Genomic DNA, 24,223 nt, shown 5'->3' with positions numbered 1-24,223 from the left:
GATGACTTATATAGCGTTATACACTAAACATTCCACTGTTTCTACAAATAAAAGAGGAGCCCTCACATTTACTTTAATAACTATATTTCATTAAATTATTTGAGAGGGGAGGAGCGGGTGAAGGAAGGGCAGAGACAAGGGGAAAAAATGAGAACCAAGACCTGTCATGTAAAGGTACAAATTCCCAATAATGAATGTAACTATACTGTATACCTAAAATGGACCAATAAACTCAATTAAAAAAAAAATTATTTGAAATCAAAGTAACTCAGGGATGGATACAGACAATAAAATAAATATAGAATATATCCACAGATATAAAATATAAAAGAAGGCTTAATCAAATAATTTTAACTGTGTACTGTAAATTTATTTAAATGAAGTTATTCTTGGGCCCGGGAATTTAGCTCAGTGGTGCCACCGCCTCCCTTGCAAGTGCAAGGTCCAGATCCTCGGTACCAAAACAACAAAAAAAATGACATTACTCTTATTGCCAATGACAAAAGAATAATCAGAATATGGGTGTCAGTAGAACTGACCTGAGGGATAGCTCATGGTCTCCTAGTTGGTAGTACAGTGTGCTGATTTTTAAAAATGCCTCAGTATTATCATTCTTCAATTTTGATGCAGCTTTTAAGTCACTTATAGCTTTCCGAGGTTCCCCTTCTTTTATGAAACATTCAGCTCGAAGTTCTCGTAGTTCTGCATCCCAAACACAAACCTTAAACAAAAAAACTAAACATTAAGAAACAATAATTATGCACATTCATTTTTGCATCCTACATATTTTTATTAAAATATTTATCAACATAAAACATTCTCAATGTGATGACTTATGTCCTGTAAATAATGTTTAAAAGTCTGATACAACTTAAATGTGACAAAAATTATGTGACAGTTTCTCCAGAGACATCTTAAATTCTAACTGGAGAAATATATATATATATGGCCTCTTTCTTTGTGTCTGTCAATTATATATACAATTCTAAAACTGAGTATAAGAAAACATAGCATTCACTATAAAAGGGCTATTCCCAGCAAAGTATATTTGAAGGGAAAATATTTTACAATGAGATTTGTACTTAAAAATTATAATTTCTAGTTAGGAAAAAATGCAGTTTCTAAGTTAGCAAATTATTTTATTCTACTGATATCTAAATAAATTCTCTTGTACAATGTCACCTCTTTGAAATTAAATCCTTTTATCAAAAAGAGATTGGATTCATCAGTGAGTGACCGAATACCTCCACTGTGGTACTAAAGAGAAGCAGTTATTCTAAGGCAGGGGTGAAAGATAAAGTCTGACACAGGATAATGAAAAGACAACACAGCTGGACTAAAATGCAGATTTTAGAGGATGAGAGAGGGAATACTGGTCCACAGCAGGATCACACTACCATGCTGCCACTCCAGACCCACTGCCCCTGCCATCTTGGGAAAGGGCTGGGCCAACTGAGGGAGGGAGCAAGTTGGCCCCTCAGAGATGGTCTATCATATTAAATAAACCCAGACAAGATAGCTTCCCACTGAGCACAGAGAAGTTAGATGGCTTCAACCCAGGGATACAAAGAAGCTGAAAACAGATGGGGTAAAATCTCATTTGCCACACACCATTACCCCAGTCCCAAGAGCCTGCAGGCAGCAGAACAGCAGGAGAGAAAAGGTTCCCCCAACACAATTTTAATAAAAACAATAATAAACCATCTATTTCTCCCATATCAATACAAGGGAAATATGTGGAAAACTCAGTGCCCTCCTGCTTAATACAGTACTCAAAACAGCCAGAGCAACCAGGCAAGAGCCACATCACATGATTTCCTACATAAAATTATCAAAGAAAATGCTCATTTTAAATACAACACAAGTTTACTTCCAAGACTAAGTGAAACTGGACATGAAAGGACTGTGAAAATAGTAAAATAAGAATTGTGACAGCCTCCATTAAGAGTATTTTAGACTTCATTCTGAAATCATTTGTCATTAAATCCTCCTGAGGCAAAGAGAGCCAGTCTAAACTTAAATTACCTATCTAAAACGCTCTGAAGCCTATCATTTCTACCTGCCTTCTTTCCTAGAAACCCTTCATTGTAAATACTCCTCTTTCCAAAATTATTTTTCCTTTTGCTTCAACCAACTTTCATCTTTTACCTTATCTTATCTTGTCTCTAAAGTTCCCTTTCACAAAGAATACAACATCAAACCAAATAGCAAAACAAGCAGTACATAAAAATTTAAAACATTTGGCCGGAGATTTAGCTCAGTGGTGCCAACCGCCTGCCTCGCAAGCACAAGTTCCCAAGTTTAATCCCCAGTCCCCCGCAAAAAGGAGATATAAACACACACACACACAGAGAAAGTTTTGTTGCAAATTTTTTCTACAGAAACAGTCACACTTAAAGAGCTGAAAGCTCAACAATTAATCTGATTTTGTCCAGTCTAGGTATTTTGTGGTTACAGAGCGTATCAAAGTACATAAACATGGCTAACAGTAAAAAGCAATGTCAGGCTTGTCAGCTGTAGCATCTAAGAAACTTACCTCCAAAATCTTATTAAGGAAGGTTATAACAGCAGTATAATCTGCACTTTCAAAAGCATCAAGTGCTTGTGAACGCAAACGCTGCATTTCATCAGACTTTATAAGCTGAGACTGGGCTTCCTTTTCTTCGTTTTCACTTGGATTAGATTTGAGCTATAGGAATAATGACAAATTAAATTAAGCAGAGTTTTCAATCTTTTCTGTTCCACATCAACAAGACACACAAAGATTTAATCATTAGAAACACTGTGGAGGAGACCCTGGTGGGGAGCACAAGTTTCTAACATCATAAACCCAGCTAACAGCAACAGGCTGCATTCACCTGCTAAGACTGGGTAACTTTGTTACACAACAACAGGTAACTAACACAGTAGTAACTAATACTTTGTGAAGGTTGTATCATTTCTCAGTAGCATGAGGTACCACAAGGGCACCTGGGTTCACAAACTTAATTCTGGGGGAGGTGGCTACATGTGTATTCAAATGCTTTGGTTTGCCAACAAAATTGTGAACAGCAGCATTCATGAACTGAGACATAGTATTGCTTCAGTCTCACTGGAGGGATTATTTCAAAAATGACTGGTGCTCCCTCGACTACTGCTTTTACACAAGCTCCTCACCCTTCCCCTAAATGGTACATCTACCCACCTGGCTAACACTAATTTACCCATTTATAAAGATTAAGATGGCAAGCAGGTAACCTGCTTTATGAAAGCCTTTCTTAACTCCAGACCCCCAAATCCAAGCTAAAGCTAAATGACCCTTCTTTATGTTCCTAGAGGACCTAATCCCAGCACCTACTATCTGTCTGATTAGTTCTTAGCTTAGTTTCATCTCTTAGGAGGGAGAGACTAGCTTTCTCCATCAGCATCATTAAACCACCTATAGTCTACCTAGCAAAGAACATGCACTCCACTACTCACTGAACCAACACATTAATGTACCAATTAAAGCGAGAGTCACTGACAGTTCAAAGGTAAACTAAACAATCTGTTTAAGAATGGAGCAGCCAGTATAGACCTGAAGTAATAACTTGTTCACTGGTAATCCACAGAATGAGATTGTCATTGGCACCGAAAACGTGATTAAGGCTATTTCACTTTAAAGAAAAAGTTTTTAAAACATTCATTTACTGTAAAAAATGTGTTCTATTATATAAAACATAACTACTAGATGAAATATAGTATTATATTAGTATATGAACTTTTTAGTAGTATATCTTTAGACTGGTAAATGGTCTTAAACACTCATTTAACTTTAGGCATACAAAATAACCAAACTATTCAAATATTCAACAATTAAAGTATAATAATTATTTAATTAGTGAAGATAAAATATAACTATGACAAAATTGATCTTTTCAAGCTAGATACAAAAATCATCCACTTTATGATAACAACAGAGTATCATGTTACCTACTCAACCTCTATACTTCAAGTGAGGAAAATGAAGACCTCAAAGGCAAGAATTTTCCAAGATCAATTAAACAAAATGTGTAAAATATTTATTTTCTGAATAACTAATATGGTCACATGGAATACTTTTCCTCCAAAAAGTAACAAATGTTATTAGTTTCTTACATATAATTACCCATATTCAAACAAATGTATGTGTTTTCTCACTTTTACACAAATCACGGCAACTGTTCTGCACTGTGTCAAATGCATGTTTGAGACCTGTGCCCTTTTTCCACAGGAAAATCTTCAAGGACACAGGTGGACAGTTATTCATTATAACAAAGGGTAGAACAGCACATGCTTAACAGCAAAAGCTCTGAAATCTAAAACCTACTTGCTAGATAGTAGTGTAACAATGGCAGATGTTACGGATCAAATATGAAGTATCCCCCAAGACTCATGCATTGTGGGTGCTTTTCTCACAAACTGATTAATCCACTGATGAGTTGATGGCTCAATGGGCGATTAAGAGGTGGGGCCCAGTTGAAGGAAGGAGGTCGGTCAGTGGGGGTGTGTCTCAGAAGGGTATGTCCTATTCCCAGCCTCTTCCCTGTCTGTCTCTTCACCTCCCTCCACTCTGGCCTCCATGAGGTGAGCAGCTTTCCTTCACCATGCACCTCCATCATGATGTCGCTGCCTTGGAAACAGTGACTGTGGCCTAAAACTATGAAACCAGGAGCCAAAATAAACTTTTTCTCCTTAAAGTTGTGTATGTCAGGTATATCGTCCCAATGAGGGGAAGGTGATTAATACAGCAGATTACTAAACCACACTAAGCTTCAACTTCCTCTCCTACACAGTATGACTACCAATACACCACTCCCCAGAGACGGAGCCATGATTAACGCAAGCAATCCACTTGGCAGCATTCCAGCACATCTGAGTATTGCAAAATCTGATCTAAAAATCCAATGTTCCTCCCTCTTATTTCAAAGTTCTTCCTTCAAAATGTACTGTCTATAACTTTACAAAAGGGGAAATATTTTATCAGACACAAAAATATGTGGCTACAATCTACATTTTATAAACTGTTTTGCATTATTTTGTATGTCTAGGTCTGTAAGTCAATATATATAAATAATTGACACAACATCCTCTAAAGGTTTACAAAACCAACAGAACTCAAATAAATATTTCCAGGCAAAATGTTTTTCTTTCATAGTACTTACTGCCAGACCGTTCTACAAAAGCTGGTTTTATTAGCAATTTCAATATTATATGAACAAAACATTTTCTTTAAGACCCATCAAAATTAGGCTCTATGATATTTCTGGTTTTTGCTACATTTAACAGCAGTCCTTATGAACAGTTTTAATGTTTATCTCTTCATCTAGAAATCCTGAACATAGTACATAACTGCTTTTGGATTTGTATCTTTTATGTTGTATTCCTGATACACTAACTCCCCGACTTATGAGTATTTGAGTTGTGAACCTTCATGGATATTAATGGACCTCACATTACAAATATTCATAGATGCAAACAAATTGCAGCAGTAGCTCATGTGTGGGCCAGACATTATCACAGTTGTGCTACTGTTGCTTACTCTACAGTGCTGAATCAGAGCCCTGGATGTCCAGGAACAAGAGGAAAAGCAGTGTGTATGTGGTTGTTTCTAAGCTTCACATTGTATATTTGTGTCAAAGGTGTGTAAGGCTTTGTCGGACTTACAATCCTATCCGACTTACAAACATTCTCCTGAAAAGGGACTCGTTCATAAGTCAGGGACTTACTATAATAATATTTTATCATTTACGCCACAGAATATAGGTTCCAAGTGCTTAAAATTTGCTAGGTGTGGTATAACCCTAGCACTTGGGAGGCTAAGACAGGAGGATAACGTCTGAAGCCAGCCAAGACTGTGTAGTGAGCTCAAGCCCAGTCTAAACTACATAACCCAGACCTTGCCTCAAAAAAATCCCCAAAATACAAAACAACTAAATGTTTAAAATTTAATCAAATTTTATACTTATTAAGTAAGTTTTTCTTCAATATTCCATTTCCTCTCCCTGTCTCCCCTTTCTACCACCCACAAATCTTGAACAGCACTATACCTACTGATCAAAGGATATTTATATGGATTTTCTAGTTATTAATTTGAATTTGGGGTACCACAACAATGAGTTTGGGAAAACTAAGCAATCCAGCTAACCTAAATTTACTTCAAATTAGACAACATGAAATACTTTTGAAATATATGAATTTATTATACTTATCTGCTTATATTTTTCTACAAATCAAATCTAATCTAGTTATAATTATTCTTTTTTGTACCAGGGATGGAACTCGGGACCTTGTGCTTTCAAGGCAGCTGGCAGTACCACTGAGCTAAACCCCTGGCCTAGTTATAATTATTCTTATAAACACACCAATCAGTTACAAAAAATTTTTAAATGGTTTTTCAACATTAAGATTTAATTTGGTAGCTGGGCTCAGTGGTACTGTGCCTGCCTTGCAAGCGCAAGATCCTGAGTATGACCTCCAGTACAAAAAAAAAATTTAATTTGATCCTTCATCTTTATTCTCAAGATTTCTCCTATAGAACTAAGTACAAATTGAGTACTTTCCTCATGAAGTAATCACAAAAATTATTCCACGAAAAAACTAATTAAAAATAGCGCCATTTATAATCACTTCAGAAGAAAAAAGGAAAGAAAAGAAAAACTACAATATATAAGATGGCTCGGCATGGTGATACATGCCTGTAATCCCAGCACTCAGGAGGTTGACACAAGAAGATCACTGCAAGTCTGAGACCAACTTGAGCTACATAGTGAGTACAAGGCCAGCCTCAACTACATAGTGAGACCCGATCTCAAAACACAAAACAAAACAAAAAAACACAGAACCTGTGTACCATAAAGTACAAACTATTTATGAAAGAAATAAAAAGTCACCTAAATAAATGGAGAAACATGAGTTCATGAACTGGAAAACAACTAAAAAAGATGTCCAGGCTCCTCAGATTAATCTATAGGTTTACTTTGATTCCTATCAAAATAGGTGCAAAGCTTTTAACAAACATAGAATAGTTCATTCTAAAATATACATGAAAAGGCACAGGGTCTAGAGTTTCTAACACAAGTCTTGTCATTTTTTGGTACTGGGAATTGAACTCGGGACCTCGCACTTGCGAAGCCGACGGTGGCACCATTGAGCTAAATCGCCAGCCCTCTAACACAATCTTGACATAGAAGAATTACAGTGAGCAGAATCAGTTTACCCAAAATGGAAACTTATATTATTAAATAAGCATAAAGCCAGTGGCCTGAGGCTGTCTCCACATATTGAGTTCTTAAGGAACTATAACTCCATTCAGAATGTAAATAAATTGAAAACCTAACAGTAGAATGAAGAGCACAGTTTCAACTGATCACAAGCAGCTCAGCTTCAGCCAATCACAGGCTATCAACTGATCAGACCATGTCTACATAAGGCAAAGGCAGAGCCGCAACCAGTCAAGCTGTTTCTATGCCTCACTTCTATTTTGTCTATAAATAATCAGTGCTCACACTTCAGGGCCCAGATTCCTGAACCTTTTCTGGTTCTGACTACTTTCCAATTCATGAACCTATCTCTGCTAAGATAAACTCTACTAAATTGTCAAAGATTTTTATTTTAATACTGTACAGCTATACTAATCAAGAGAGCATAGGGCTGGGGATTTAGCTCAGTGGCACCGCGACTGCCCTGTGAGCACAAGGTCCTCAGTTTGATGCCCCAGTACCAGAAAATCCATGTTAAACAAAAATGAAGTTTTTAAGCCAAACGAGGACAAGAAGAATATGGTTAACCATCTCCCGTAGAAGCTTTTATCAGTGTATACTCCCCTGGCACATAATCAACAACCTTCCCCGCAACAAAGCCAAATTTTGGATGACTGGAAAATTTCCTTTAAGAATGTTTCCGGACTCTCCTCAAATCAAATGAAAAGTCTCTCAAGTAATATAGAGGACTTTAAGTATAGCTTACTTGACATTTCTAGATTCTAATACAGGATAAAACAGAGTAAGTGAAGTACATAAATTCAGGATTATACACCAATTGTGTACAATTTACCTTCCAACAATTAATGTGATTCTTGAATATCAGTCACCAAATATTAATTCAGAAACTGTGATTCTTATATTCAATTTTCCTTTTCAACTATAAAATTGCTAAATGATTTAATACAAAGGAAAAATAGATCCAATACCTTCTCTCAAAACAGCAACTTAGAACTAAGTACAAACTTAACTTACCACTTTTTTAAAATCATCTTCTGCTTCATCAAGTTTTCCTTGTTTGAGTAATAAGTGACCTCTCTGTAATCTTGCCTAGGAAAAAAGAGGGAATTGTGCTAAGTATAATACATAGTTCTAAATTTTCTTTAATTACAAAGAATAAAAACTAAGCTAATAAAATCATTAATATTTATTTTTCCAATGCTCATTTAAACTTGGCACTGAGAATAATTCCTGGAACAAATGAATGGCTATACTTTCTGTTAATATGCACTTTCTTAACAATACATTATGCTCTATTCAAGAAAACTGAAAACTTATATCTACACAAAAACTTGTACATGAATGTTCAGAGCAAAAGTTAAAAGTGGAAACTCAAGTTTCCATCAACTAATAATTCTATGAAATATTATTAAGCCATAAAAAGTAATGAAGCATTAATATATGCTACAACATAAAAGAACCTTGAATACATGCTCAATGAAAGAAATCAGACACATGAGGCCACATACTGAATGGTTTTATCTCTATGAAATATTCAAAACAGGCAAATCCATGATAAATTGTTGCCATAGACTAAAGTAGAAATGGGAAGGGACTGCTCAGAGGCACAGGGTTTACTTTGAGGGTTATAAAATGTTCTAAAACTAGGTAGTAGTCATTGCACAACACTGAAAATACACTAAGAACCACAGACTATTTTAAAACAGTAAACTTGATGGTATGTGAATTAAATCTCAATTTTTAAAAATAATTTTTGCTATATAGTAACTTTTGCCACTAAAATAAAAGTTGCACTATTTGGGTCCTTACCTATCAAAACTCCAGAAACAGATTTGCTTATCACAATGCCAGAAAAATTAGCTTCTTAATTAATTTTAGTGTAAAGTAACAGATTCCTTAAAACTTTGACACTTGGGAATTCTATCTTAAAGGGACAATAATATTTCAAATTAATATTCATTCCATATCTAATCAGTTATCCTTTTTTGGAATACTGAAGGACATAAATCAATGGTCATCAAATTAAGTTTTGGGGTTTTTTTTTTTCCTTTTTTTTTTGAGCAGGGTCTCTTTATGTAGTTCAGGCTGGTCTTGAACTTGAAGCAACCATCCTGCCTCAGCCTACTGAGTGATGGGATCATAAGCATGTGCCACCATACCCAGCTGGTTACCAAATTAATTTTGAAAAAATTGGTCTATGGTTCTGTTCTGCTTCTAAGAGACCTACCCTGGGTGCTACCCATTAAGTCCCTGCACATCTACCACAGTCCTCACAGAAATCTGTCAACCTTCAGGACACTGCACTAGACTACAAGTACCCCCACCCCAAAAAGTGTGCACTCATTCCACTGAGAATCCCGCTAACTCAGCACGGAACCCTCACCAAAAAGCACTGCTTAACTGAGCTATTCCCTTTGTTTCTTCAGCTTGTTAACCTCTTAATTTATATCTCCTTAATATCTTGCCCTGCCATCCATCCTTCACACAGATTTATCTTTCTAAATCACAAAGCCAACTTCTGAAAAATCACCTGATCAGCATCTGATCCTCTTTCATGAAGATTTAATTCTACAGGCTTTGTTAGCTCTGGTTTGGTTTTGACACGTGAACTATGTTCTCAGGTGGCCTCTAATTCCTGAACTCAGGGAATCCTCTCCTTCCCCCATGGCTGGGACTACAGCTGTATGCTTCTGTGCCCATAAATTCTAGGGACCTGGAACTACTCCTGTTCCCCAGTCCACTTCATCACAGCAGCTTTGATCTCCTGCAGCTGTGTGAAACATGTCAATCCTTACTTAAGAAACAAATTACCTCTTCCAAGTTCCCTTTAGTTCCCTTTTAAACAAAGTTTAGATAAACTTACTGCAGTAAAATCCATCTTCAATTGAATCACTTTAGTTAAATCAGGAAGTGCTGCTTTTGATTTGCCCATAGCTAAAAAGACAGTAGCTCTCCGATAATATGCAATATAATTATCAGGGTCACCATCTGCAAATTAAAGTAATAAATATTAGCCCTCTAATTTATTTTTTTAACAAATCATATGATCAGTTTTAGCATCTACAATTGTATTAGGAAAGGCATTAAGAAAAGAATTTCTTGGGCTGGGGATTTAGCTCAGTGGTTTTGTCACCTGCCTTGCAAATGCAAGGACCTGAGTTCGATCCCCAGTAAAAAAAAAAAAAAAAAGAAAAGAAAATTTCTTCATCAAAAAGGAGTCATGAAAGGGCTGGGGAAGGCCCTGGATTCAATCACCAGTGCCAAAATATATATATAAATATGTTTCATATATTTTTATATGTACTTCATACACAAAGTATCAGTTGAGTCATGCTGCTTAGCAAGATCACACTGCAAATAAATCTAGCATAGAGGTCAGCAAAATGTGAGTCTTTGAGCTAAATCCAATTCATGGACTTCAGCTAAGAACAACTTTTACATTTTTAAGAAGAAAGAAAAACATGAGACTATGGCTGCAAGCCTAAAATATTTATGTGGCCTTTTCAAAGAAAAGTTTGAAAACCCCGGTCAAGAAAGCTAATTATATTCAACGAATAACTTTTTATTTTCCTTGAAGTCAGGATATTCACAATGACCAATATATATCCCCTGCACATTTCTTTTTCAAGTTTTTATTTTGAAAGTCTCACTAAATGGCTGAGGTAGCTAAGTTGTTTCAGTGGGCTTGAACTTTACATCCTCCTGCATCAGCCTCCCGGATGCTGGGAGTACAGACATGAGTCACCATGCCCAGTTCATCTTATAACTTTTGTTAAATATGCAATTCAGTCTTTGTCTTGCATGAGATTTTAAGTGAAACACAGATTAAGAAAGTGGATTCTCAGCCAGCTGTAGTAACCTGTGCCTGGCATTCCAGCTACTCAGAAGGCCAAAGCAGGAGGATCACAAGGTTCAGACACAGCCTAGGCAACTTAATGACTCAGCAGGACCCTCTCACAAAATTTTTTTTAAAAAGGCTAGTGGTATAGCTCAAATCCCTGGGTTCAATACCAGCACTACAAAAAAAAAAAAAAAAAAAAAAAAGTGGACTGCATTTATTCATAAGATTTTAGAAAATGATCAACTTCTGACTTAGTATATTGTAAAATCTCTGCTTCTCACAAATGTCACCTACACTGGTACTGAAGCAATAAAGGTACAAACTACAAGGACAACAAAGGAAAATTGAAAGGGAGACTACAGAGAGTAGAGAAGTTAATATTTAAAAGAAGAAAAGTAGTAAGTATGGTACTGCACACCTGTAATATGAGCACTCAGGGAGACTGAGGCAGGAAAATCACAATGAGTTAAGAGGCCAGGCTAGTATACATAGCGAATTCAAGGCCAGCCTAAACTACATAGAAAGACCCTGTGTCAAACTTTTTAAAACAAAGAAGAAGAAAAAGAAAATTAAGAAATGGCTGTTAAAGAGATGCCTCACCAGGACATTCAGATCATTCTCTCACATGAAATCAGTAATGACATTTTCAAAACTTAGCACAGTTTATTTGAACTCAGCATGAAATTCTTTCAAGTAAAGAATAATGCTTATTGGTATGGTAGCACTGGGCATTTTATCAAGAAGCCACTTTTAGTAAAAATTATATTGTACTTCAATTTGGAAAAAACCTAACCATTCCAGCCTGTGAAGAAAAACTCTTCAAAGAGAATCATGTATAGCACAGTTTTTATATGACATATCTACTCATACACACATAAAAATATCTATATTATTTAGAGGGCATTTACTTTCACCAATTTTACTATTCAGTTTTTAGGTATTTTTAAGATATGAAATGAGACTGGAGTCCCAATTTATAACACTGAACCCACAAAAATTGGGAATTATTATGAAATACAAAGTCTGCCAAAAATATGTATAAACACTTCAGGAAAAAAAATAATACAATGTTTTTCAACAGATGGTGTTACCCTCATATGGGGGACCCTAGAGGATGCTGTATGTCACAGAAAACCCACCACACACTGCCAGCCATTAGAGAAGAAATTGAAAATGCATGTGCAGCAATCTCAGTGACCAAGGTTACCCAAGCAGCAGTTCACCGTACTAATACATGTCTGCAAACTAAAGTCCTCCACTCTGAGCATCTCTTGGAATTGTAGAGGCCAAAAGCAACCAGTATTAACCTCACTGTTTCAATAAATTTAGTATTAAAATACTTATACAAGTTTTTCTTTTCCTAAAGTACATACACATTTTTGAGGGTACAGACTCTGTATATGCTTGATCATTCCAGGAGAGGCAAAAGAAACTTATAATTAAACTGATAACCAGCGGCCAATGATGTCATCAATCATCCCTACACAGGAAAGCCTCCACGAAAACCCAAAAGGGCAAGGTTCAAAAAAGTTTTGGGCTAGCTGAGTATTCAAAGACTCCCAGAGGATAATGGCCCAAAGGGCAAGGAAGCTCCACAGCCCTTCCTATATGCCTTGCTGTCCATATACATCTCTTCCATCCAGCTGTGCATTTGTATCCTTTACAATATCCTTTATAATAAAACAGGAAAAGTTTTTCTCAGTTCTGTGAGTGGCTTTAGCACATTAACTGAGCCCAAGGAATGGCTCATGGGACCCCTGACTTATACCCAGTAGGTCAGCACACACCTGGGGCTTGACTAGCATCCGTGGGAGTGGGGTAGGTGATAGCTGTGCTCTCAACTATGGGTTATGATGCCACCTCCAGGTAAACAGTGTCAAATTTAAAATAAATTAGAGGATACCTAATTGGTGTGCCCAAACAATCTTCAGGATTGCTTGGTGGGAAGAAATCTCCACCAATTTTGGTGACTGGAAATCACAGAAGTATTCTGTGTTCTAAGGGTAGTGTAGAAAATACTGAGTTTGTTTCTACTTGTACCTTCAACATATAAATCAAAAATTATGCTTAGAACTACAGAATCATTTCTATGAAAAGTCAAGATACCTTCCTTCCCTGTTTCTTCATCTTTTTTCCCCCATTGAGTTCAGCTTCACCTCCTCCTCCCCTCCCCATTTACAAACATTTTATTTCCATTTTTTCATTTTCTCATATTTTTTTCTTTCCCTTATTACCTTTCCCCTACCCTTCCCATTTTCCCTATGCCTTTAGCTCTTTTCTTCCTGTTTCTTCATCTTAAAATAACTACCCTCCTTGGAACTACAGTCTACACCTCCATAACTGTACATGAGGTAGCAACTAAAATAAGAATTGGTTTAAGAAATTTACAATTTACTCATGTTTATTTTTTCACCTTAGAAGATTTGATAACCTTGAAAATAACCACTTTTCCTATTACTCATGGAATAAACAGTACAGCTCATTATGTAAACTATTCACAAGCCTACTTAGGGAAGCACAAGATTTCATTTAAAAGTACGTTATTCATATTATGATTATAGTTTATTAGAAATTTGAGCATGGGAAACAGATTTAAAGTCTACTCATGAAACTATCAAACAATTCAAATATGAGGAAATTAACCCTAATAAAGATAATAATATTACTTAAAGAAAATATATCAGAAAGCCAGTAATAAACACTGCTGTAAATGTTGGTAATGGGAAGTGGAAGGGAAAACTCCTTTGTCAGCATACAGAACATTTTTATTCTTGCTCCCAGGTAACCCAGCTCTACGTCATTCATTCAAACATTTTACTGAGCACCAGGGGAGTGAGGTGGGAAGAAGAAAATACCTATATTTAAGAAGTTCACAATCACTGGAACTGCAATATGAGCTTTGGAAAGTCCCCAGGCACTGTTTCCCCATGCCAAAAGTGAACAGTAACGTCTATCTCCATTTCTCACATGAAGCAAGAGTAAGAAGGAGAACTTGCTTCACATTTGAAGTACTTTTTTGTAATGATCAATCTAAACAAAATTTGTGTTTGACTACTTTATAAGACTGAAGCAGATACAACTGAATTAGAAGACTGTTTGAAAAACGAACCTTCCTGTCCCTGAAATCATAGTTTCCAACAGATCAAAAGTATTTCTCGGGCCGGGGATTTAGCTCAGTGGTTCCAGCGCTTGCTTTGCAAGCACAAGGACCTGAGTTAGATCCCCGGTACCAAAAAAAAAAAAAAAAAAAAAAGTATTTCTCAATTACTTCCAAATCTTAAAACTTCTAAAATATATTTATATGCTAGATCATAAAAACTTTCAGCCAAATGACCAATCTATATGTATTATAATATGAAAATAATCATTTATGTTACTGTTGATCTTAGTATTTAAAAATGTAATCATAAAACATAACATGCCGGTGTAATTTCAAAACGTCCTACCTAATTTTTCAAAAGTGAAAATGGAAAAAAGTGTCACAACCATAAATATATATCAACTGTAGCATTAGAATAATTTACATATTGATACAATGCTAATAGCCAAATTCTATTACAAACTAACGTCAATTTTCTAATCACAAAAGTTAAGTACATTATTTTATTTAGAAGTTGAAAAGAGTAAACATTTTAATGAATGAATAAACAGTTAATGAAAGTTTTGTAATCAAGAAATGTACAAAAACACACATTGTACCAAAAGTGATCAACTTACATTTTGAAAGCTCTATGACCTGCACTATAACTTATGAGTCTAAAGTCAGGAGACCTGGACTAATTCACCATTAGTGGGCTACTATTAACTGTTATTGAAAGGCTTTCACTAACTTATTGAATTACCTGAAGTAGTTAAACATTGCCTTATTACAGATTTGATGCCTCCTAAATAACACACTGAAATACAGAATTCACCATTCTTTTCTGGTAAACACACAACTCAGAAGAGATCCAAAAGACAATAATACCCCATTCACTAGTCCCATCATACACAATTTAAACTTTGCTATAAGTTTTTACGAACAATCTGTTTTACATAAACTAAAATGATACAGGTTCTCAACTGTACCAGCCTTCCTCAGAAATTATATCATGTACACCCTTTTTTTGTTTTTATTTTTGAGAGGGATGGGGATCGAACTTGGGAATTTGTACTTGCAAGGCAGGTGGCAAAATCACTGAGCTAAATCCCCAGCCCTGTAATGTACCCCATTTGAGAATTACTACTTGCTAAATCATGAACAAAATGACACACTGGAATTCAACACTGAAGTGTACTAGAAGTATTTCATTTTAAACCCTCCTTTTACTAAATTTCACCAATAAATATATGCCTTACCATGATTCTGCTTTACTGTTTATATTTTTCAATAAATAATATTTTGCTGGTTATTCTGGGAAGAGACAACATCTTAAGTCTTATATTGCAGCAGTGAATCACAAGTAGTTATTTTGAAGTACTTTAACAATATGCCAGCGCCCTTATACACGAATATTTTGTGCTGGGAGGTAGGCCGGGCCCGACCCACCGCGGGAAGGAGAACCACGCCTGCTCCTGACCCAGCAGCCATCACTCAAGCGCCGGGAAGGTAGCCGCACGGGCGCCCCTGAACCCCCATAAGTCCCCACCCCCCAGCACTCTCAGACCTCCTGACTGTGCAAGTCTTTGGACCCACTCTGCAAAGACAGAGGTGGTCATCAAGGGTATTTTTCTGAGTTCCCAACTTTGAACATCTTTAAAGAAAGGGCGGGGAAACCTGTAATAGAAGTTGAGGAGTTCAACCATTCAGAAGGATGGGGAACTCAATCTGGGCCTTGCGGCCCGAGGTCAGTCAGCGTCATGGGGTTCAGCAATCAGCTAACTGAGATCAGGGGTCTTCCATCCTCGCTCTATCTGAGCCATTAAATGGTAAATATACTATATTGAAAAGTTTGTTCACTGCAGACATGTTCTGGACTGCTTCTTGATTTCAATTTAATTCAAATGATTTAAGGGTGATAGACTAGTGACTACCACAGGTGGTCAGTGTCCAAGTTGTGCTTGATCTTAATGTGTTGCTGATTGTATCAGTTGGGGTAAAGCATTGCCGTTGATTTGATGAGCTGTTTTCTCTGATGTTATGAAGATGAGAATGTCCGTGGGTCGTTAGAGACACAGAAGCTAGGGTGCAACTATATCAGGAAGATTTGGGTGATAATCCAGAGATTAAACCAAGGACAGTCCAACAACAAAAATTAAAATGAGAAAACACTTAAGCAAGACACAAGGACAGACTTCCAGTTCACCAATGGCAAACAGTAGGGCAAATGAGGATGAAAAGGCCGATAGTGAACCACCAGGACACCCTGAACTCAAAGCACAGGAAGTAACAAAACAGATCAATCAGGCTCTAGAAAAATTCAAAACAGAAATAATTTCCCAGATAACCATAGAGATAGTGAGCAAAATGGAAGTCGTGATTCGAGACTCTAGAGCAGAAACTGACAAAAAAATAGATGAGCTCAGGACCATGATAGAAGCCATGAAGGCCCAGCATAAGAAAGAAATGGAAAAAATAAACGCCCAACATAGGAAAGAAATGGAATCCATAAAACAGATTCAAACAGATATCCAGGAGATTAAACACTCTATTGAAAGTGTACGCAACAGAATAAAAGAATGCGAAGATAGGCTCTCAGATATAGAAGATAAGATTGCAGTCAGTGACCATGAAAAGAGAGGTCTCTTAAAAACAGTAAGAGATCATGAGAAATCGATCCAACAACTCCTAGATGATGCAAAGAAGAATAACATAAGACTGATAGGAATACATGAAGTAGCAGGAGAAAATACAAATGACTTAAAAAAGCTGTTTGCAGAATTAATGACAGAAAACTTCCCAAACAGAGGGGAAGAATTTGACATTCAGATAACTGAGGCATATAGGACCCCAACTAGCTACAATCAAAAAAAATCTACACCTAGACATATAATAATCAAGATCCCAGAAACCCAACAGAAGAACAAAATACTACAAGCAGTAAGAGAAAAGAAACAAATCACATACAAAGGAAAGCCCATCAGAATCACAGCAGACTTTTCAACACAAACCCTTGGGGCAAGGAGAGCCTGGAATGAGATATTTCAAGTACTAAAAGAGAACAACCTCCAACCTAGACTGATGTATCCAGCAAAACTCTCTTTCAAAATGGATGGGGAAATAAGACACTTCCACGACAAAGAACACCTGAGAAACTACATGAATACCAAACCAGCACTACAAGCAATTCTAAACAAGATCCTAGAAAAAGACAATGAAGGCAACAACACCATGAGGCCCAACAGAGCAAATCAAATAGGCAAGGCAAGAAATTAAAAGGAGAAGGTGAAAAAGTAAAAAGAGTCAACAAAAGGCCAATAACATGTCAATAATAAGTCAGTACATATCAGTTATAACCAGCAATGTCAATGGCCTCAACTCACCAATCAAGAGAAATAGACTGGCAAAATGGAATAAGAAGCAAAATCCAACAATATGTTGTATACAAGAAACACACCTAGTGCAAAAAGAAGCCCATAGACTGAAAGTGAAAAGATAGAAAACAATTCTCCATGTGACAGGAGCCCAGAAAAAAACAGGGGTAGCAATCTTATTTGCAGACAAAGTAAATTTCAAACCAAAACTGAATCTAGTATTATTGATGTAGGACAGTACTGTATCATACCTCTATGAATGTAAAATATCTAGTACCTGCTTTATGATACATAGTAGGGACCGTGCTTTATCACAGCTACATTTAATGATATTACTCTAGAATGTTCTCTTTCCAGATGATGATTAAGAGGCTAATAGAAAAAATGGTGCCAGGTACCACAGCAGCAACAGAACTTGGCTGTTGTCTGGATATTATTACTTTTCTTTGTTTTTTTGTTTTTTTTTTTTAATGGAATGTGCCGAATGTCTATAATTTTGTTCAGATGACTGCAGAACCTGGAAAAGCTGTTGCTGCTATCAATGCATAACATACTATTATTAGTCTTTATACACACACACACACACACACACACACACACATATAAATTGAATTTTGGGAAACTTTAACGGTGCTGCCAACTTTGGAAAAAGTCATCCCAATTTACTGTGTTAACTTGGCATTGTACAGAAATGGACAACCATATTGGTCTAGAAATGTTATTTTATTTTAATTTTTTTCCATGTGTACGGGGTAACACATTATACTAAATATGTAAGGTCATATCTACGAGGGTTTGATTACAGAAACTAATAAAGTATTCTCTAAATAATGAAAAAAAATAAGACTATAAGAGCGAGAAGCAATTTAAATATGTTCAGGGACCATTTTCATCTCCAGAATTAAGGATTATTTTGATGTTACATCATTGCCTTTTCTCTTTTACTTTCCTTTTTAGTTTTATTTTAATGTCTATTTTTAATGTTCATACAGAGATTTCTTTAACTGAAATACTGAATAGTTTCTTTGGTGTGAAAAACTATAATAGTACACAAGATCCTAATGAGACAATTAATAATGTGAAATAGGAAGTAAAGGGCTAAAGGTATAAGGAAAGTGGGAAGGGTGGGGGAAAGGTAATAAGGGAGAGGAAAAAAATATGAGAAACTGAAAAAATGGAAATAAAGTGTTTGTAAATGGAGAGGGGAGGAGGGGGTGAAGGGAGGGCAGGGACAAGGGGAAAAATGAGAATCAAGACCTATTATGTAAAGGTACAGAATCCCAATGATGAACGTAACTGTATTTGTATACCTAGATTGTACCAGTAACCTCAATAAAAAGGAAAAAAAAAGAAGAATATTTTGTCATAAGGCATGCTTTTTTAAATACAGTAACTGAAAAAAAAATTTTAAACAGGGAAGGGGATTTAGCTCAGTGGTTCCACCATCTGCCTCACAAGTGCAAGGTCACGAGTTGGATTCCCAGTACTAAAAAGCAAAAACAATTTTTTTAAATCACCATGTTGTACCACTGAAGACAGTTTGAATCACCAGAGAAAGTACAGACTTAGTAATTATGTGCTTATACAGTAAATGGCCCTTGGCAAAAACAACTTGTACAAATTGTTGTGCCAACTACTACCTCTCAAGGTGAATTAATCATTCAACTGAAAACTTCCTAAGAGAAACTCCACAGTTAAGAAAACCCTATAAATACAACAAATCTATTTTTAGAAAAGTCTTAACTTACAAATATAAAAAATTTAGATTTCTTTACGTCTCAAAAAATCTTTATTATTCTTACCTAATTGTCACAAAAATTCCTTTAGGTGGCACAGTAAACACAGCCAGGAATCTACAGGTAATTTATTTAAACCTACATTTTCTTATGTAACTGGATCAATATACAGTATTATCAAATGACAAAGATTAAAATCCATTTTTCTTCTTACTCCAGGATGCTAATATCAATCAACAAAAATCTGAGTTTAAGAAGCATGAAGAAAATACTGCAAACTAAAATGTACCTGTTGTTTGTTATAAAAATTGTTAACAAAAGGATGATAATTCTTCTGGGAACTTAACTATTATCTTCTTAACTGGTCAGGTTGTTTACTAGTCATTGTTAATCATCTTAAATCAAGGTGAAGTGTATGAGTAAATTAAAAAACAACTTTGAAGAAAATCAATATCAAAAAATCCTATCAGGGCCAGGGATTTAGCTCAGTGGTTCTACCACCTGCCTCACAAGCACAAGGTCTTGAGTTCAATCCCTGGTCCAAAATATTAAACTCCTTAGGGTTTTCTAAATGCCTACTGTAGTCAGTCATCTCTTCTCACTTTTCTTAGTCCTGACAAATTAAAAGCAGTAACAATAGCTGATGCTACAGACATATAAGTAAGCAAAAAGAAGTAACAGCATAAAGAGCAGCTGGAATTTGACCAATACTGAAGCAATGACCCACAGAATCTTCCCAGGGCAGCAATGTAATTACGATATATTAATCCAAGTTATCAGTAACATTAAGCTGCATTCAGTGAAATCTGCTTAAGTAGACAGAAAATTATGTAATACATAGAGAAAAGCTTGGTCAAAATCCTGAGATTTTCTTAGTAATTAGAATAGCTTCAGTTACCTCTTCTATTAAATACATATGCATTCAAGAATTACACTTTATTGGGCCAGGGATTTAGCTCTGGTTCCACCGCCTGCCTTGCAAGCATAAAGCCCCCAGTTTGATCCACAGTACCAAAACAAAAACAAAACAAAGAATATACACTTTATTACTATAATAATGAACATGAAATAATGCTTATTTTAAACGTTATCTTTACAAATAGCCATGACACAATATTCAGGAAATAACTACTTGGTGTTTGGTTATACCAACCTACTGCAGCATGAAATTGAGATAAAGCGTCAGCTAGCTGTCCAGCTGCAAGTAATTTCTTGCCCAATTCAAGATGTTTCTCAACATCTGCATTTACTCCACATTCAGCACCTAAAAATAAATTTTTAAAAAATTGGTTAACTTTCCATGAACCATGACTTAATTCTAAAAAGTAAAAAGTTAAGATATAGTTATCTGGCTTAATCATCTACTCAAGTGGGAAAAGTCAGAGAAGCTGAAAATGACCTAGAGAAAGTAACAAACACAAACAGTGCTTACTTTATAGAGTAAGAAGCCCAATAATATACTGTTATCAACCTAGCCAGTCAAAATAATATAACCAGTCCAAAACTAAAAGGAACCTTGCCAAACACAGTAGTGAAAATATTTTGAACAAAAAAATTAGAACTGCTTTGTTAAACTGGAATCTCATCTTAATGAATATTATGCTGTCTGCTATATTTCAGTACTCACTAAACACCTACAATGTACTAAGAACTGTTCTAGGTGTTAGGGATAAGTGAACAAGAGTAAAAAAAGACAGTCCATTGTTCCCTCCAAATATGTGACATTATATGGGCAAAGACAGATATAAGTAAATTACATAGTACACTGGGTGAAAAGTACTGCGGACAGAGCCCAGTAATGAGAGTGGCAGGAATGTGGGAAGGGAGATTATAGTAAACAAGGGGGTCAAGGACAGATCCTCTTAAGAAGCTGACACCTCAAGACTAGTGAGGAACTCACTATGTAGACATCTAGGAAAAAAGCTTTCCTAGGAGAAGGACCAGCCAGTGCAAGGGCCCTAAATGAGAAGTGTGCAGATATATTCCAAAATCAGCAAGGAAGCCTGGATGACTGCAGCAGAGCGAACAGTGAGTGATATGAAGTCAAAGAAGTAAAGGGTCTGATTACGAACAGCTTTCATTTGCCTCTTGGTGAAAAAGGAAGCTACTGAGGCATTTAGAGTAAGCATCACGATCTGACTGGGCCAATTATCAGTGATTTCACTCCCAACCCTGAATTCTTCCTTTGATATCCATTATGCAATAATGGAGTAGCAGTTTAAATACGGTACCCTCTGTCAGTAAAGGGTACAGAGAGAATTGTAGAAAGGAAAGATACCGCCTAGTTCTTCTTGCAACATTTTAACTTTTCCTGGCTCTTACAGTGATGTGTATGTGAGGGCATCCAATGGTGCTCTGCCCTAGCAATATGTCCCTCAGCTACCTGGCACTGCCTCTCAACGAAGGCACCACACACTCCAGCTTCACACATCCTCGGCAGTGCCTGACAACCTCTATACACAAGCCAGCCAGCCTTGGCTTAGCTACACCCGATGGTTGTTTCATGGCTACCCAACTGCTGTAGACCAGGCTCTGGGTCCAGCAACTCAGTAAACTTTTCTACCATCAGCAACTTCAGGCTGCAAATATACTTTTCCAGCTTGCATGGGAGCCTGTACCTCTTGTATAAGAGGCCCCTTTGTCAAGGACTTTCAGTCCTATATCCTTTGGCATTCCCTTCACATCTTTAGCTAATGTCCCATGACAGCTTAACAATTCTATGAAACTATTCCTTTTTAAATTACTGTGTGCTTTGCCTCTTCAGTAGAGACTGACTTACAGTTGGCACCGGTAGTGGCCCCAAGAGACAGATCTTCAAAAGGGGATTTGAGGGTTGGTTTGGTCAAACCCTCACGCTTGAGGGGAGGGCAGAGCTCCTTGCCTATGGGGAAATGAGGTACTAATAACTATAGCAAGTATGGTAAAAATGTTACATTCAAGTAACTTGTTCTGCAAGTGTTCCACAAAACAAGCAAACATTTCTAATAATTTTTAACCTGATAGATGAATGATGTCTTGCTATATGAGAAGTACATGATGCCAAATGTCACATGATCACAGCTGAGCCAACAGTTCTTCTCCCTCTCCCTCCCCTTCTCACTCTCCTTCTCTTTCTACCTCCCTCCTCTCTCCTCTCTGCAGGACAGGATTGTAGGTGATTGTCTCCCAACAGCCAGTAAAGGTATTACTGAGATCTCACCTGCAGAGAAAGCAGAGGAAAAGATGGAGGAATCCCTCACTTCAAATGAGATTAGGGAGATGTATAAAATGTGGGAAACAGTGCAATATTTTATAGAAAAGGACCTCTTAAATAAATGCAAGCAATCAATCTGTTTAAGGACAATGCAATGTCACTTTTTAAAAACATCTTCAAAAGGAGTCAAAGGCCATTAATATTGGATAGGTTCCTTGTTAAGTGGCACGAAATGAAAAAGATTCCACTAAGCCCAGATAGCAGTGATTCCAGAGCCAAGGACTTAGCTCAGTGGTGCTGCTGCTGCCTGCCTCACCAGCCCAAGGGTCTGAGTTCAATGGCTGGTACCAAAAAAAAAAAAAGAAAAAGAAAGAAAGAAAGATAGCAGTGATTCCATTAGTGATAGTTAAAGTTGATTTACACAACAAACCTCCTCTTCTATCTTGTCTCCCTCACATCAGCCACAACAGTTTTCAAAGATTAAATGCAGGTTAATTTATTTTCCTTTACATAATATTTTTTATTTTATATTTTGTATTATAGTATAGCATTGTAATCATTTTTATATGAATCTTTTTGGGTTGTAGAACAAATCATCTGAGTCACCATTATTTCTTATGGGGAAATTTCCTTGGATATACAAGTGCTTTGAATTGCAAGCATGTTTCTAAAACAAATTATGCTCACAAACCAAGGTTTTATCATATTGTAATCACAAGCTACCACTATGGCTGACATACAAAAAAAGTGATGAAACATGTCATGGAAGGCCAAGTACCTGCTTCATTTCACCATAATGACAGAAATAAAAATAAGGACTTGATGTAGGGTAGATTCTTTTGAATGCACTAAAGCACTTGGAGAAAAGTAACAAGTCACAGTCAGTGAGCTTCCATGACAGCTTGAAAACAGTCTCATTTTTTTGTAGCCACAGAGCTAATTTAGCTAAAATTCAACCAAAAAAAATCTAATTATGAGGGTTGCTGGATTAAAGTAATAGTTGAATTCAGTCTCACCAAGTTTCTCCTGTAAAAGTTAATGCACAGATGAATAAAAAATGAAATCCTTACTTCAGGAAGGAGAACATATGTTTGGATCCAGATGTAATTAACAAACATGAACTTTCAAGTTCTTTGGAGTCTCTTTTACCATATTAGTTTGCCCCTGTGTGAAAAGACTAACCTTTGACTGCTTAAAAATCCCAGGACAACTTTACACTGAGCAGATGCACTGAAAAGAGATGCTTATTCTTAAGAGCCACCATAAACTGGGCATGGTGGCACATGCCTGTAATCCCAGCACTTGGGGGAGGCTGAGGCAGAAGGATTACCACAATTTCGAGACCAGCCTAGACCGGCTACACAGTGAATTCAGGGCCACCCTAAGTGAGACCCTGACTCAAAAAACCACACAGAAAAACAAAAACAAAAAGCCACCATAATCATGCACCCATTATCACTAACCTATTATTAGAATCAAATCACACCAGACTTCAGGGAAGCAAATACACAATATGATCCAAAAGACACATCAAAAGAAAGAATTGCAAGGCTTTACTGATAAATTAGCAGGACGCCAGGGACCAAGTATAAGAATGAATTGTAGAGGTATTAAACCAAGAAGAGTGGAATATAACACAAGATCAGTCTAATGCACTGATGTTACTTTATTCTATTCAATGAGACAAATTATCCAACATCCAGCTGGGGATTTAGCTCAGGGGCTCTCAAATGCAAGGTCCCAAGTTTGATCCCCAGTAAAAAAAAAAAAAAAAAAAAAA

General features: G+C 36.5%; 1 protein-coding gene across 1 annotated transcript in view; it reads right to left on the bottom strand.

Annotated features, from left to right (window-relative positions):
- Dnajc3 (DnaJ heat shock protein family (Hsp40) member C3) overlaps positions 1-24,223 on the bottom strand; it is a 65,600-nt gene that overhangs the window by 14,821 nt on the left and 26,556 nt on the right. Inside the window, exons 5-9 of the mRNA XM_010631018.2 lie at positions 20,404-20,514; positions 10,084-10,208; positions 8,235-8,309; positions 2,537-2,689; positions 540-721 (exon numbers count right to left, since the gene is read on the bottom strand). Of these exons, the coding sequence (XP_010629320.1) occupies positions 540-721; positions 2,537-2,689; positions 8,235-8,309; positions 10,084-10,208; positions 20,404-20,514 (646 nt within the window). The remainder of the gene's footprint in view (positions 1-539; positions 722-2,536; positions 2,690-8,234; positions 8,310-10,083; positions 10,209-20,403; positions 20,515-24,223) is intronic.

This window comes from Fukomys damarensis, unplaced genomic scaffold (genome assembly GCF_012274545.1).
Source record: "Fukomys damarensis isolate Sample0158 unplaced genomic scaffold, DMR_v1.0_HiC HiC_scaffold_6, whole genome shotgun sequence".
Taxonomy (NCBI): Eukaryota; Metazoa; Chordata; class Mammalia; order Rodentia; family Bathyergidae; genus Fukomys; species Fukomys damarensis.
The sequence above is the reverse complement of the archived record's forward strand: the minus strand, read 5'-3'. Positions and strand labels throughout refer to the sequence as shown.